Source organism: Vanessa cardui, chromosome 9 (assembly GCF_905220365.1).
Source record: "Vanessa cardui chromosome 9, ilVanCard2.1, whole genome shotgun sequence".
Classification (NCBI taxonomy): Eukaryota; Metazoa; Arthropoda; class Insecta; order Lepidoptera; family Nymphalidae; genus Vanessa; species Vanessa cardui.
This window is the reverse complement of record NC_061131.1, coordinates 6441559-6459641: the sequence shown is the minus strand read 5'-3', so window position 1 is coordinate 6459641 and position 18083 is coordinate 6441559. Positions and strand designations below refer to the sequence as shown.

The following is an 18083-nucleotide window of genomic DNA, read 5'->3' as shown; positions in this document are numbered from 1 at the left end:
AACCATACGAATACAACTCTTCGTACTTCGTTTAGGAGAGGTGTGTTTTTTATTAATGTTTTTAACATACTGTACGTTAAATTTAAATTTAAAAAAAATGTGTGTATCAAATAGTATATAATATATCGCTAGAATTTTACCCTACCACGACCGGTCCAGGATTCCTCTTTGAAAGTTGAATGAGCTAATAAATCTGTTATAACTGACAGGCGCAGTACGTACGTGTAAGGGGTGATTTAATAATAATTATTGAATTGAGATGACCATTCAGCTAGGAGGTCGTCTGCTTTTTAAAATATATAGGTAACCAATTAATCGATACAAATAAATAAAGTTGGAGTATGTGTGATTTCAAAATATATGCCAATTTGTAAGTACATTTGCGAGTATCAAAACTAAAACACAATTTGTCTGTTTGTCTAGGATAGTTAACAAAACAGTTAAACGTTAAAAATGCAAGCGACTAAATTAACAGAAGACAAGGTAACATTTTTTTTTTTACCAAACCAAAAAATAATACTATACCTATACTATATAATAACCAAAAATAAAACAAACTCTAATATATTTATTTTTATTTGGGTTAATTCACGATAGCTCCAAAGCCTTAATAAGAATAATAATATCAGCAGCGCTCTTCATACTACATATATATTATATTAATGCTGTTTTATATGGGGTCATATGGAAATAGTTAATCTGGCCCACAGTGGGTCGAAGTTGAGTGAAGTTCTCTCTAGAAATCTTCGAGAGCTCTCAAATGACTACGATTCGTTACAATGTCGGTATTTAGCTTTTCATCGTTAAATCCAGCAAATAATCAATAATGAATGAGTAGATAATTTAATTTATTATGAGAAAACAATAATAATAATTAGGCGTTAAAATGACAGATTTTGAAGTAGTTTCCTCATTATGTGAATTCTACACAAGTGACACTGTGGATTAAGCTAGTTACCTAAAATTTAAACATTTAAACTGTATATTAAGTATACTTTTTCCATAATAACATAGATGTTTATGGTCTATGAATATATTATGTAGGTAATAATATTTTTGTTATACTGCCGGGTCGTACACACCAAGTAGAGATGATTAGTTGGTCATTAAAATAAATAAATGGTATTCATTTTTGAGCTCCATTGGTACTTTAATTTTGCTTAAAATTAAACAAACTAAATTGAAATGTTTCTGGGTGTTGTCAAGACTTTATATTAGGCATTGTCTATATAATCGAATAATTATAAAAATAATTTAATAAGTGAGATCGATCGTATTCCTGTATTATTTCAATAAAAATAAATAACGTATTTAAGTTCTAAAGTTATTTAAAAAAATCATAACATTAAAATTAAACTTAAATTGTTTTAAATAGAACAATTTATTTTTTAAATAGTTATTAATTTAGCATGTTGCAATATTTAAGTTTAGTCTATTTCAGCTTTATCTATGAAGAACTCGTTGTAACGCCATCTATCGGAAATAACGATAAATATGTAGGTAGAGTTTAAGATGTAAGTAGCACGCGGGAAATATAACCCTCCATATTCTTTATCGTTTGATAAAAAGCGACATCTAGCGAAGGGATAATAGAAACTAATTCAATAGACTTTCCTGGTGGAAAGGGGGTTTATTTCTGAAGTATGTAGTTCCATTACCTTTAACTAGATCTCTCGGGACTAATTTATAGGGAATAATTGTTTAGGGACTGAATATCTTGTGTTCAAAATAATTTGTGCACTACCGATGTATTTAAATAGGAAAATAATATTTACAGTTGGTATCAGTTCATATTTCTCTTTATTGTATTAAGACTTCCTTCTGATCAATTTTAGGAAAAATATTATTAGGAAATTCCAGCGTCTCAACTTAACTTCTATAAATATATTTTACTTTATTCAGGTATGAACCTATTGAATTTATATTTATTTTATATTCTTTCAAAATCGGTATAGGGAATAATTGACATTATACTAATTAACAAATTTTCATCATACGTAAATATCGATGGTACCGTCGTTACTTCTGATTTTCCATAACACAAGTGCTTTAACTACTTACATAGGGATCAGAGTAATATATGTGAAGTTGTCTCATATTATATCCAAAAATCGTATCGACTGGTATTTGAAGAAACAAAAATAAGAAAGAAAGCAAATATGCTAGATTACACAAGCAAAAAATTAAAAAAAACCTTTCTTTTCTTAGTTTTTATAGCTTTCAAAATGTTATTCAAATGTAAAACTTTAATGAAAATCAATTTTATAATATTTATTGTTTTTATTTAAAAAGTCTATAAAATTAATATTTCAAATTATAGTCCCATATAAAATGCTCTTATTGTAGAGTCAATTAGGATAAAACTTTAAATTGTAACTTTTTGCTAAAATTGTGTATCCCACGACCGGGTAAGAGGAAAATTTGGTATGTCTAAAGAAGTATACGATGAACAAGCCAAGATCACGAATGCGTATTAATTCTATATTATATTAATTTAAGAACAGTAACCCATTTATGCCTGGATAATTTAGTAAACTGTATGAAACCTTAAAATAAAAATTATATGTTCTTATATTTACTACTAGAGCCAACAATTAAAAAAAATTCATTAAAGGTTAAAAAACGTTTTGTATAATTATTCGCATTATGATATCATATAATTGTATAATCAATGATAGTTAAATTTAATTTTTAAACAACAAAAACAAAGATAATGTTATAGATAAATTGGCTCACGACATAAATCTGTATACAGCTTATAAGAAAAAACTGCCCGGTCTCTTGTATTGATTAAAAAAACTCTTAAAAATGTCGTTAACTTGGTGGTAGAGTTTTGTGCAAGCCTTACCTTCTGTGTAGGGACAACCTCCACAGTACAACTCACTATATATTACACAGCCAAACAGCAGTACTCAGTATTGTTGTGTTCTGGTTTGAAGAGTCAGCCAGTGTAACTACAGGCACAACATAATATCTTAGTTTCCAAGATCGGTGACATATTGGCGGTATAAGAAATAATTAATATTTCTAACAGCGTTATTGTCTCCTGGCGGCGGTGATATCATCAGGTGGCCATTTGTCCGTCTACCTATGTAATAAAAAATAAAGGTGAATTTGTGGAATCACGATTTTACGTAGAAAGTGCTCCAAATTGTTTAAAAACGAAGTCCACTGGGTTTCGAAATTGATAATAAATAGCTGACTTTAAGGTTAGAATTATAAGAATTGTTGTAGTCAATATCTTAGGAACGAAGCAAATTCGCATGATAAGAATGGACACATGGATAACAATGGACTTAAAAAATACCCATACCCTAGGGCCAACCATCAGGGCGTTAGATGCGATAGCGATGTCGTGGCGATCGCCGAAGAGACTGAGTGGGTAAAATAAGAAGCACTTTCGAGGTGGAACCGTGGTTCAACAAATTTACCAAAACCAAATAAAAAAGAAGTACCTAATGCTGACCAATTGGTATTGGTTAAAAGTTTTTTGCTTTTAAAAATTCACACCTACCTAAAAGATAATTGAAGAATCCATTGATTTCCACTACCACGGCAAAATTATGAATACACAATTAAATTGAATTTACGTATAAATATGATTGGTGTCTTTTTTTGAAATGCAGCGTTCAGGGTAAAATTAGTATAAAGTAAATTAACTTAATATATATATCGAAAAAACATAACTAAAAAACCAAATCTAATATAACGCTATCAAATTAAATTAAGATTTAATTATTACTAATTTTATATACGTCATCATACTTTATCAAAATTTATGACATGAATAATAGCTGGGCAATATTGCCCGAGTAGATCTCATCATAAGCTTTTAGGAATCTTTTGTACGGTAAAAAGCTCATATAACTTGTTATCAAATAAAAGAAAGGTGTGAATTTTCACAGGCGGCTCCCTAAGCCCCACCTCTTAAGATGGCGTTATCCCCTCTATCTGATAATCAGCCAGTAGCAAAAGAGAACTTCTACGCGGTGATACCTACAGCTTCCGCATCAATCTAAACGGCACCACCTATTTTCGGAAGCAATTATCATCTCACACCTCAGCGGGACAGACTGAATAGACTTCGATAATGTTACATTTACGTGAGATCGATGTTTGTCATGAGGTTGATACTATGAATTAAAATTAATAAAACTCGCTTAATATGCTAACGATTTAAATAAATAATGAATTCGATTGACGATATATCAAGCACGTGCGAAAATGACTCTGGATCATCATTTCGTGATAATTTCTCGAACACAGCTAATCTAAACGGAAAGACACGTTATAATTCAGAATCGGAATCTGAATTCGACAGTGAGAATGAAACAATTGATGTGATTTGTGAAAACAGTGATCAAAAAGAACATAGTGCGTACGCGTTAAACCCAAATCCGTTAAATAACGTAGATACTATTTATTCTTTGAACAAAAGCTTATATTCAAATAAAATGACTATTAATTCAAGCAATCGTTTTGAGAGTGATGAAATTAACTCTATTAATACCAAAAACAGTGCAGTGAATAATAGAGGAAAAAACTTCTTAATTGATAATATTTTAGGTAATAATCGTAGTAATATTCAAACACAATCAGTAATCGAAGAAAGCGAAGGAAACAATGAAGAAACGGGAGATGAACACAATGGTATAATTTTTATATTAGACTTTAGTGTTAATTAATTAATAATTTATTATACAAAAAGTAATAATTTTCTTACTTACTGTTTTATTTATAGTGTTTCCTTTATATATTATTTGTAGTGCTTTGTTTCTAAATGTAGAGATGCATTCAAACTTGCTATTTTTATTTATTTTATACGGCGGTTGGCCTTCATCTTTATCTATTGTTTCAATTTACATACTCATTGATTTTGAAAAGACTAAGACTCAAATCTCAAAAATCACTGATTTGATTTCATTTTTTGAGAACGAAGCACCGACGGGTAATGCTACTTTATTTTAAGATTATTTTTTTTTGTAAAAATTCCATTTATTCATTAACTTTGTGTTGTTTTTATTTTGAAACTGACAGAAGCTCTATATTGTTTTAACAAATGTATCAATGCTAAATAAATATGTGTAAAGTTCTTAAGGAGAATTTTATCTCTGCTGAATTTTATCCATACATGTTATATGAAATTAATAATTACTATTTTAGAGATTTAGATACTCCATTAGTCCAATACCTATCTCTAAATACATATAATAATCTTAAGCAGATTATTAATTAATTCTGTCATGTCATTACAATTAGAATTATAACCTCGTTGTTATAATTAGTCAATGATACGAAAATATCTATTAAATCACTGTACAAATAAACTAAATATATTTAAAAAATAATAAAAATGAAACTCTTACATTTCACAAAACATTGATGTTTGATTAATAATGATCTTGTAAGATTTTGTTTGTTTGTGTCTTGTGAATTAATTTCATTTACCTTTGACAGTTTCTTCGACTTCAACGTGTCCGGAGCTGAACGCACTCAATGGTGCCGAGTTGTTGGCGGGCCACGCGTATGCTCATTGGCTTGCTACACAACAACCAACATCTACATTTTATGGTAATCTTATACAAATATCAGCATGGTTTGAAAATTTGATCTAATGTGGTTTTGCACTATTTGCACATAGCAGAATTAAGAACAATACTATTGAGGTTTACTTTAACGACGAGGTTCTTGCCGAACCTAATTTTGGAATCACAAGAGTCTCACCTATCATATAATCAATGAAAATGATCCCTTTAGAATACATAGGCCAATAAATTTAAGAACATTTTTCACTAAAATTATTTTTGGGCGAAAAGGATGGTACTTTCCAAGACATAGGTTGTCTCATAGTTTCAGTGGTTGACACGGGTTAATTCATGGTGATAGCAACACCATTGGTAGTAGCAAGTAAAGCTGGCACAGAGAATTTTCTAAGCGTCGCTTGCAATCGAGCTGTAACTTTTCTGAAATCCAGTAAAGAGGTGAAAATGGATCGAATAGTACCAAATAATTACTAGAATTTTACCCCAATGTTTTTAAAGTTGTTATTATTATAAGAAAAGAACAAATTAAAATATATACAATATATCTGTTCCTTTCGTCATCACAATTGGATCAATATCTTCACAAATTGATCTACCTCGTTTTGAACAGGGTCTAAATAAAAGAGTTTTTCAGCCACAAATAAATAACGATCGTATTAAAATTAGCTTTTTCGTATTTTGTAAGCATTTATTAATGAAATAAAAAAAGTGTCACGCTGGATACATATTGTGTGATTGACACTCTTAAAAACAAATATATGTACTCCACCCACAAAAAAAATATGCTCATTTTTTTAGTCGTTCTCTGTAAGACTAATATTTTTATTGAGTGACTTCAAAAAACTATAATAAAAGGTTGTATGTAACATTGGCACTTTTGCAAACTAAGGACGTTTTAATTTTATCTTCTAATTGGGAGTTCGTAGCTGAATTATCGTTACCTTTTGATTCTTTAGGAACATTGCGATTTTAGATTCAAACCGAAAATCTCATCCAAATAAAACAAGAGTTTTTGTCTACGGTTTTGTGATTGAATCAAATTGTATAATGCAATAGATTTTAAAAGCTGGAATGAACGCAGCCTATCAATGTTATACATGATGTCTGGCTTTAAATGTATGTAGTTCTGGATCGTTCAACATAAAATACATCGATCAACATATAAACACATATCTTAGCAGTGAATGATGTCAAATAGTTCTTACGTGTGACTTCTCTCTGTAAAACATTCTCAGTATTTTTGAGTAATTCTTCTGTACGAATAGTAGTTACGTCAGCACTAAAATACTTGATATCCCTGATAGGAGAACACTACCTTTTGTCAAATATTTCACCTTATAAAAAGTAATTATATAGTCAAAACAATTCGGCCTAGAATTACTGATACTCAGGTAAAGCGATTTGAAACAAAACGACCCAAAGTGCTAGAATGGCCATAATAACATATAACGCTCGTGAGACGAGCTTGCGATTATATTCAGACTGCATACATCTTCGACTATTCAGCACAAAAAGTAACCTCAGTTTAATCGTAAATGAGGTCCGGTACCTACTACTAGATCATTGCGTTTTTAGAACAGGTACTTGGCTGGATGATAACGATTACATTTCGATTCGATTGCGAAGACCTATCGATTTGTTAATACCTACCTATTATGGGAGCGACGCAGCGATTGCGTTTATACGAGTCTGTAGGCTTATAATAATAAGCCGTTTGACCCGTGTTAGCAATTATCACTACATAGTATAAAACAAAGTCGCTTTCTCTGTCCCTATGTCCCTTTGTATGCTTAAATCTTTAAAACTACGCAACGGATTATGATGCGTTTTTTTTTAATAGATAGAGTGATCGAGAGAAAGGTTTTTGCATATAATGTATGGACGATATAGTAAAGAAACACTGATCATTTTAGAAGTTTATAATGTGATGTCGTAAATAATCAAATTCTGTAATATATTTAGTATCAAAATTATACCGTGCAAAGCCGGGTCTGGTCGCTAGTTGCTGTTATTTTTTTATTGGTGCTAAGTCTGTCAAAAGTGGATGGTCAAGATTACATGACAGCTGTGTAAGATGTCTTTCTCCAAATACATTTGGAAGTCAATATACAATAAACTTACGGTAGTAATAATAATTGTGGGAATAAATAAAAGAATACTACCACCCACTTATCAGTTATTCTACTGCCAAATAACAATACTCAGTATTGTTGTGTTCCAGTTTGGAGGGTGAATGAGCCAGTGTAACTACAGGCACGAGGGACATAACATCTTAGTTCCCAAGGTTGGTGGCACATTGACGATGTAAGGAATAGTTAATATTTCTTACAGCGTCATAGTCTATGGGTGATGGTGACCAGTTACCAGCAGGTGGCCCTTCCTATACCATAAAAAAGAGAATATTTTTTTATCATTTGAATTTATTAAATAAAATTAACGTTGTATGACAAGAAGATGATCACGTAACTGCTTATTAAATAACAGTTAAGGTGTGATAATCATTTCTCGGCAATGGCTAAGCAATTCTCCGTTTCGACCAAAAGCGGATAAATACATTACTAATCAACTTGTTATTCATTATTAAGGAAAAAAAGAAAATATTGACCTCTCTGAATTTCGTTTTTGGATCAAAACAATGTACACGATATAACTTCAATTATATTATTTAAAAAAAATAGATAAGTTTATATGTATCGCGACATATATATTTTTAGCACTATGACATTTCAATATAATGCTGCGTTGAGATATGCGGTGTAATATCACATTATGATACGTGGTCTGCTTATCACAGTAACACCCAAGTGCTACACGAAAACATAGCATGTGCCGCATCGCGTGATGACGCTCGGGTGCGAATCTTCACACGCACATTACTGTAATATTTCAACCACACGCAATCATCCCTTAGTTATGAATAATTGTTATTTAGTATTAGGAGGGATGAACTTAATTATTTTATGTGTACATCCGTATATCTTTGTCGGCCATTTTAGAAGTCCGACAGACAGACGGTACACAAGGAAACTAAGATAATGTTAATTTATATAGGTTTTGATAATAATGAATATGTTCTGTTTTTCTCAATATCTGATTAAGTAAAGAAACATTGCAATCCTAAAAATTACTTTATTAACAATAACAACAATCAATTGTGTTTATTTTATTTTACGAAATTTAAATTTGGAAATATGAACGATAAAATCATTGATTCGAAATTATTATGGATTTACTGTATTAATGCATTTATATTTTTCCATGTAGAAGTGGAGAAGACTATAGAGATTTATCAAATAAATTAAAAGGTAGTTATTCTTCAAAAAGATTTCAATATGTCACCTATGCACACCTAAAAAATCGTTAGTTTGTCAACTATTTTGTCACATTCGTCGCGATGACCACTCGGAATTTCGGTGGCTATAAAATTAGTGTGTCATGTGTAACATCCGAGAAGAGGCAGGAGGTCTCGTCGTGATAAAACATTTTAACTACATTTACATACATGTCAAAACCCAAACACTATAGAATTTATAATTTCATAACATTTCTTCCGTGTCGTAATGTTATCCGTTTTTTAAATAAATAATGAATAGTTTTAAATACCGAACCAACTTATTTGTATTTTTTATTATTGACAACCAAAATTGTTTGAATATATTAGTCGTGATTTAGTATTTATTGAAAAATAATATTAGCTTCCATTGATGATATGCTAACATTTATTGTAAAACATAGTTTATTGGTGTCAACAAAGAACCATTTGCGTCACAATTTACCTAATCTGATTGCTTTATAATAAGCAATAAATATTTCCAATAATAAAAATAGCGCTAAAATTTGTGTCCACTATCCTAACGAGCAGAGCTAATAGACCATACATGGCGTTCCGTTTAGTGCGATAAGTCCGGAGACACATTCGACGAATTGTCGCCAGCCGTCGGACGGTGGTCGCGACTTCGCACCCACGTGTCGGTAAACAGCTGCCGCGTCGATAATTACTGACAAAGCTCGCTTATTTACACCCCGCCTTAACGCGCCGAGCTGTTGGAAGTATATCGAGAAAAGATGATACACGAATTTTTGTAAATTGTGCTAATGCCACGCTCACATTATTGCCGGACTCTAATTTAATTTGATATTCGGAATCATTGAATAAGCAAATAAACAGATTAAAGTAATTTATTTTGAGCATGCGACCATTTATCACGTAGATATTATTGTGTACTTAATAAATAAAAAATTAACTTACGAACATTTTATTTAAAATAAATGACGTTTTGAATGAAAATGTAATGTACACTTAAAATTACCTATATCATTAGTATCTACAAATTATAAGAAGTTATTATTTTAAACATTAATTTAGAAGAAAAAACATTTGGATATTATACTTATCGACACTATTATATTCATCATTCTTTAATAAAAAAAAATGATAAAACAATTAGAATATATTTTAACAACGAATAACAATAAATATTCAAATATTATTATTGAAATTAGGGAATCCCGAAAGTGGTTTCTCTGTTGCTTGATATTCAGAATCAACACTTGCACTTATCCGCACTCACGCAAATATCGGCTTGTTGATCATGGTTTAGTTCTTAGTGGTCTATCTAGTCTTTTACGAAATAAAAATTAATTATATTCTAAAAACATCTAAAATCGCTTACGTAAGTTGTTAGCAGTCTGTTAGCGAGGCCATCACACGCTATACACCCGCCACAATGCGTTATTGACATATGAGATTTCAAACTGCGCAGGCGCAACGCAAATACCCTGATTGTGTTTATAGCCACTTAACAAGAGCCTGTGACAATTCCGATTAGTACTTGAGAAAAAATTTACCATATGTTTGTTTTAAGTGAGAGCAGCTACTTTGTAAATTTAGGCGTGTTTCATTTATCTTATTTTAAGAGTTACATGTTACTAAAATTTAAATTAACGCTAAGAAAATAGTATTGCTTCCCGTTAAATTTTAGTATTTTCTAATTAAATCTCGTTATTCAAGAAACAAGGCTTATAACCAGTCGCTATAATTGCGGAAAATAATATAAAAATGAAAACTGCGGGCATATCAGTTATCAAGTGATATACTTAACAATAAGAAATATTGAAATCAGAATATGTCTTTAACTTTATTGTATCTTTAACAGATGATAAAAATAATAGAAGGCCGCGTCGAGCCGGCCCTGAGCGGAAACCTCGACAGGCATACAGTGCAAAGCAACTGGAAAGATTAGAAGCGGAATTTAAACTTGATAAGTATCTCAGTGTATCAAAGCGGCTGGAGCTCTCCAAGGCTCTTGGCCTAACGGAAGTACAAATTAAGACGTGGTTTCAAAACCGAAGAACGAAATGGAAGAAGCAGCTAACGTCTCGCCTCAAAATCGCTCAACGTCAAGGATTGTTTTCCGGACATATCTTCGGACATGGCCCTCAAAATTATTCTCTTTTAAGTCCTTACGCATACGCACCACTCAGTTGTGTATTTACTCCAGTTACTATCCCGACGTCACAGCCTTAGTGTCAAAAAATAGTAATCGTTAATTACAATTTGTAGTTTAGCTTGTAATCTCCGCAACTAAATCAGCTTGATTTTGATGAATGTTTTAATTTTCTTATTTTTAAAGATGTTCGAAATTGGTCATTATTTTAAAAAGCATTAAGGATTTATGGTTAAGTATCTTGTTGGATAAGTAACCTAAAATGTTTTGAAAGCCCATAAGAATAAAGGCTAAATATGTAGACATAGGAATATGAACATGAGTATAAAAAAACTCGAATGTGTCATAATGAATGAAACGATTTAATTTTATAAAAGTTATTGAATAGTGACGTATACAGAGAAGAAGATATAGTTACGTATTTTTTAAAAGGCTGTATTTAACTTTACGATTATTATAATTATTAATATATCAAATATATGTTATTATTAATATAGCTCTGCTAATGTGCACCTGTAGATCTATAAAGATTAGTCGTGCTCACTCAATTTGTAATGTTTTGTATATTATTTACTATTTTAATTACAGTGTTAAATGTACACAAGTATGCTGTAACTCGCTACTTCTGTCACTTTACTTAAGCTGTAACTATTGCGACGTCGTTAGTAACGTTATGACGTCATAGAAAAGCTGATAAATTACTTGTATTAATAAATTGAAGCAAAATTTGAAACTATTAACTAACTAACTTTGAATTAAAGATAAATCTTACGAATTGCTAAAAATTTTTACGTATGTATATACTATGTACTTATTAATTATATGTCTTGATTTTATTGTACAGGCAAAAGTTCCTTTAGGTTTGTAAATTTATAAATATTTCATAATTAATTACTAAATGATATCTAGCTATTTATTGTAGAAATATGAAAAATGTATTATCAATATGCATAATGGAAGAATTAAAATCGAGATAAACATATCACTACTAATATATAAATAATAATTTAGAATATAATTATACGTGTAACATTATTATAATAAATGATTGTTAAATATATAAGAAATAAATTAAATAAATGTAAGTAACGTATTTTAACATAGAATATAATATTTCCCAAACGAAAATGTTTATAATCGAATTATATCATGTATTTAGTGAAACAAATGTAAATATTAAACTATATATACCATATTTATAACCTTTTATTACTTTCTCTATTATTCCTAAAAATATCGCTAAACACTACCAAAGTATAAAACAAAGTCGATTCTCACTGTTTGTCTATCCCTTTATATGCTGATGTCTTCGAAACAGCTCAACGAATTTTGATAGGTTTTTTTAATAGATAGAGTGTTTCTTAATTTCGTAGAGAATCACGAATAATTTTAGAGGTTTAAAATGTAATGTCGTAAATAAACACATTTTTGCGCTTACAATGCGAATATGCAAACGCTGTCTGAACCCTGCCTTGATTTCAAAGCTATCTAGCTCAAAATAATGTACTGCAGTTTTTAAACTACAAAAAGGTCTTCAAAATTTGTCGTAGTATATGTCTATCTCTTAAGGATAACGCACAATAACCATTTTTCATCTTTTACTTTTTTCGAGAAATAATAGCTTATTTACCAAGGGATATAAGGCAATACAGCATTAATCCTTATTCAATTAAATTGAATCCAATTAGATTGAATATATTGTGCATTTAATAGACATTAATGTGGCTCTTTACAAAATGTAATTCAAATTAATAGTGTCGAAGGTATTACAAATTAAAAAACGCATAGCGATTTGTATTGTCTAATGACAAAAAGCTGTGATTGTTGTAAACAGCCATACATATTTAGTATGAGCATTGAATCCGTTCGAAGCTGGGCTGGTCGTAGTAGAGTTATATAATTTTTAAACTAACATATATTGTTGTATTTATATATTTTTTTCAGCATTGTGTGCGTGGGAAAGTCATATTAATAACGATTGTAAGTGTTCACCACTACTTATAGATAGGAATTGATGACATCCTTGGTAGTCACTCCCCTTCATTCATCCCTCAAATCGGAACACAACAATACTAAGTATTGCTGTTTGGCGGTTGAATACACTACGAGTGGGTGTACCTACTCAGGCTTGTAAATAGCCCTACCACCTAGGGAATGTATTAACATCTGACGATATACCTAATTATATAATGAAAAAATATATACGAAGCTACATATCCACAACAAATACGTACAAATCATTATTAATAAGTATCAGTATTCAAAAAGTAGTTTAATGTATTTAGATAACTGATATATCTATAGGAAATATTTACTGTCTCTCCTCTAGTATGTAAGTAGATCTATTTATAGTTATTAAACAATTCGTTAGACGATAAAACGACTTAATCTTTATGCACGATATTTTTTAATTAACTCAGTTAACTCTCAAAATTGTTTGTCTTGTTGCATTCCCAGTCCTCGTTTCATATCGCGTCGATTCCAAATAGACCTAATTATCATTTTTGTTCCCTTCCATTTCACTTCAATTTTAATAATTGATCGACTCAATAGATAAATCATTTTATATGTTAAATCTCACGCTTGTTCCAAGATTCATATAAAGATATTATTAAACTTAATTAACGAAGCTATTGGAAACCTCAACGAAAAAACAAACTTAATATGGAAATAGTCTAGGCGTGTGACTACTTTTGTTTGATATGTAAACCTCGATGTCACTGTAATATGTTTTAATATAGGAAATATTTTATGTGTATAATAACAATGAATAAAAAAAAATATCGGAAAACATTTTTTAAGAATTTTAAGTACAGTTTCGCTTCGGATAAAATTCTTCGCAGTCAGCTCCGCCAAGACCGAGGATAGAGGCTCGCAGCGCACCGAGAGCGCCGCCGCGTGTCCAAGCTACTCCAGCGCTTTAACAAAAATTTATTTTAAAAATCGAATTCGAAGTTTTAGACATAAACAGTTGCCATACCAAATTTCAATAAATTCGGTTCAGCGGTTTGGCTATGAAGAGCAACAGAAAACAAAAGACTGTTGTAGACATAAAGAAAATGTTATAGTACGACACAACTTAGATGTAGCATCGGCAAAATTCGTAAAAGCGATCACATCCGAATTGAGTACGCTATTCCAAATTATCAATATTTATTTCTCGTGCGAATATGATCTTTGCACAAACTTGTAATATCATATGACCTAATATATTCGTCAATTTGACATGTCGTTTTACATGCATTTGCTTTCTCTGACGCTAGAATCTAAAGCGACGAATAGCGTCGAATGGCGCGATAGTGAGCTTTTTCTATTGGTTATGTAAATCGACAGTAATCGGTTTTATTTTCATTTCATTGCATTTTCCGATGCTACATCTAATTTGTTTTGTACTATACTTTCGCATTTATAATATTAGTTTTTGCTTTAAAGATTGTTTTGTTGTAATGAACAATTAAAAACAAATAAAAAGATTTACTCTAAATAAGAAAATAATGTTCTCGAAGAATCTCTTAAGCTCAGATTGTTTAGCAGAGGAAAATAAAATATATTCAGCAGCATCATTATGATAGTGAAATACTTACTGCCATAACGGCAACCAATATCTGTTCCTATCTCGCATATTCCTCGCATGTTTGTTACCAATACACAGTGTACGGTACATGCACAAAGTTGTCTGGGGTTTGATCGCCATCATGGCATATCTGGCTAGATTATTGAGAGCTGATACAGATCGATTAGGGAGCTCTGATTCTCTTTTGTTACGAAAAACATCATCAACGTTAACTGTGTCTGTGTTATCGACTACTTGCATCAGTTGCGTCTGCGGATGATTCTAAAATTAAGAAACAATATGTAATTAATGCTCTGTTGTACTGTAAAGGCATAATAGTTATTCTACCGCCAAATAACAGTACTCAGTATTGTTGTGTTCCGGTTTGAAGGGTGAGTGAGCCAGTGTAACTACAGCAAAAGGGACATAACATCTTAGTTCCCAAGGTTGGTGGCCCATTGACGATGTAAGGTAATATACAGTGTCATTGTCTATGGGTGATGGTGACCACTTTCCATCAGGTGGCCCATATGCTCGTCCGCCAACCTATAACATAAAAAAAAATAATAATAATTTGATCTTAAGAAGTATTCGTATCCATCACTGTTAAGGATAAGTTTATGTTTGTAGAATGATATTTCGTATCTTGACATTAAAAATATTATTGTTGATTCTCAAATTGTCCAACTAAAACCATCAGGATCAACGTTTCAAATAGGAATTTGAACTAAACCAATTCTAGTAAAAATGATATTATATGACGTAAAATAGAAAAAGTTCCTCATTTTTATGAAAAAAACGAATATCACTATAACAATAAATTAGAGTGTCCACTTTAGATATGAATTTAAAAATCAAATAGTAATAGTTCCGTGTCAATAAGTATGGTGTAGTTATAGATAATAAAATTTATTTGGATAAATTGAACGTAGATATAAAAGGAACGAAGATATTATTAGGTTAACAAATTATAAGATATAATTAATTACTAACTAAGTATATAAGAAAATTACAAACCATTGTGATGCACATTAGCACTTGTAACACGAACATGCCAAATGACAAAAAAGCGATGCCTGTGAGGGATATGTCGAAGAGATCTGCTAAGCCCAATCCGTGAGTATCCTTTTCTACAGCGTATTCCTCGTGTATTTCGTGTATTGGTGGCGACGAGTGGTGGTAAAGTGGTGGCGGTGGAGGAGGCATCGAATACTCATAGCCACCACCTATAAAATGGAACAAACTCAATATAATATGCTTGTATTATATAATTATTGTTTGATTTTCGACAAGCAAAAGTCCTAATCCCTACCTACTATATTTTCTTCAACCATGCTACTCTTTTGTAATGCAAGATGGTGTTTATGATATTCATGTTAATCTGAAGATTAGTCTAGGTTTTTTAGTAACTTTATACTTTTTATATTAAACTGACATAAAAAAATAAGTATCATATATTTCTACATAAATGTCGTCGTTAGTTTAATAAAAAACAATTACTTGTCTAAAGTTCTCAATTTAAAAGAAATATATTGATGGATAAACCGTGAAAATACTGAGGTAAAAATCATATATGGCGAATAAAACGGCCTTATAGTTACTACATTAAAATAATCACATAAAATATTAAATAATGCAGGTCAGAATAGTGTTGCCAACGACCCATCAAACTTAGACCGAATGAAATATAACTAAGCAACCCATACCGTGTTTAGAAACGTCATACATAATCCCATCGGTGTCTCCAAGAGTCGTGTCTGTGGGCTCAGCAACCTCATAACCTTCTCTTGGTTGAGGGCGATATAATGCATCATTTTGATCAGTGTTGTTAAAGTTAGGGTTTACAGATAAATTATAGCGTCGGTTTATGTCATTGAGAGCCATCACTCTGTAAGGGAAAGATTAGTTTATGTTAGAAAATGTAAATAAATAAGAATAATCTACAGTAAACTCTGATCAAAAAATTGCTTGAAACTATTTAAATTTACTATTTTTGGCTGCAATTCTGTGTTTAAATATTATGAGTTTTAGAACTGATGTATTGAATAATTTAATCTAAAATTGAGATACTTACTTAGCCAGCCACTCTTGGTAATTTGAAGAACCTGAATCATGTAAAACGTTGTCTCTTAGATCATGCGAGCGTCGCGTCAATACCTTTTTACTGAATATATTATTATTTTCAAAGGGTTTACCAAAACGGTTTTGTAATACATTTTTACCCATTTCATCTAGTATTTGCTCAGCGATATAGTTTCGACACTGGTATTCGTTCATCATTTTCCTTCAAAGATAATAATTAATCATCATTACATAGTATAAAACAAAGTCGCTTACCGGTGCCTGTATATCCTTACGTATGCTTAGATCTTTAAATTAAGCTATTGATTTTGATTTTTTTAATAGATAGAGTGATTCGAGAGGAAGGTTTATGTATATAACATATGGACAATATAGTAAAGAAATACTGATAATTTTAGCCGTTTCTAATGTAATGACCTAAATAAAGAAATTCTGTAGAATATTAAGTATCAGTATTGCACCCGTGCAAAGCCGGGCGGGTCGCTAGTAAATTGTATTGCATACAAATTGGATCAGTGTCGTGGATAAGTTCCAAGCCTTCTCTTCAAAAGAAGACATTAGCAAGGGATTATTATTTATTGATTGATTTACAGGCAACATCACTATTTTACTTGTTAAAAGTAAAGTGTCTTAATTTAATTATGTAATTGTACAGTTAATCAGTTGCCTTAATTTTTATCGCCACCAAATAAAACATAACTAATTTTAAGCATAAAAATATTATACTTATATCTAATGTCTAAATGTGGACAATTAAAAAAAAACGTCAGACTTCAATAATACCTGTGAAAATCCAATGTAGAGAGAGCTGCATCAATTGAACCATTTACTGACGGCGTTTTGCTGTCCATTACTATTTCGCTTACATTGTTTTTACTTTTTACATCAACCATAAAATACGTTGGCATTAAATCCGATCGCAAAATATCATTCAAATTTAAATCATCTTCAAACACTTGTGAAGATAAAACTATCGAAAAAATAGATGCACACAACGCTACTTGTAACATTTTTAAGAATAAAGTTGTTTTATAGAATGTGTATTTTATACGTGTTAGTGAACATGAAACACAGAGAAAATGCAAAAGATCGCTAAGCTCTTCTACGCTGTTTGAACTAAAAGATTATACGGGTTATAGAGCAGAAAATTCTTCAGCGTTAAGATTGTATCGTAATGTAACTGTTAGTCTGTGTGCCGCATACGACAAAAATATAATATACTTTTACGTTTATATTTTTCTTTTCAAAAAAAAAAATTCAAGAAAATTCAAGAAAATTTTGAACAGTTCGACGATAAAAATATTTATGTTATGTACCTACAACCAAAACTTTCAACGATTTATTGGCTACTCTGGTGAATAAAATTTGAATTAATTGAAGAAAGTAAAATCAATTCAAAACATTTTTCGATTCAAGTAAGCTCATAAAAACACATGTCTCGAATTGAATCGTCAAGTC

General features: G+C 30.9%; 2 protein-coding genes across 2 annotated transcripts; one reads left to right on the top strand and one right to left on the bottom strand.

Moving 5' to 3' along the window:
* Nucleotides 1-4187: 4187 nt before the first annotated feature.
* On the top strand, nt 4188-11070 carry LOC124532450 (homeobox protein ceh-19-like). Its single transcript, XM_047107354.1, has 4 exons — nt 4188-4374; nt 4567-4650; nt 5458-5571; nt 10700-11070. Exons 1-4 carry the CDS (start codon nt 4188-4190, stop codon nt 11068-11070), a joined length of 756 nt encoding a protein of 251 aa, XP_046963310.1.
* Nucleotides 11071-13796: 2726 nt separating this feature from the next.
* LOC124532449 lies at nt 13797-17635 on the bottom strand. Its single transcript, XM_047107353.1, has 6 exons — nt 17409-17635; nt 16618-16827; nt 16250-16431; nt 15561-15769; nt 14575-14825; nt 13797-13908 (listed from the first exon to the last, which is right to left on the bottom strand). Exons 1-6 carry the CDS (start codon nt 17633-17635, stop codon nt 13797-13799), a joined length of 1191 nt encoding a protein of 396 aa, XP_046963309.1.
* Between the last annotated feature and the right edge of the window lie 448 nt (nt 17636-18083).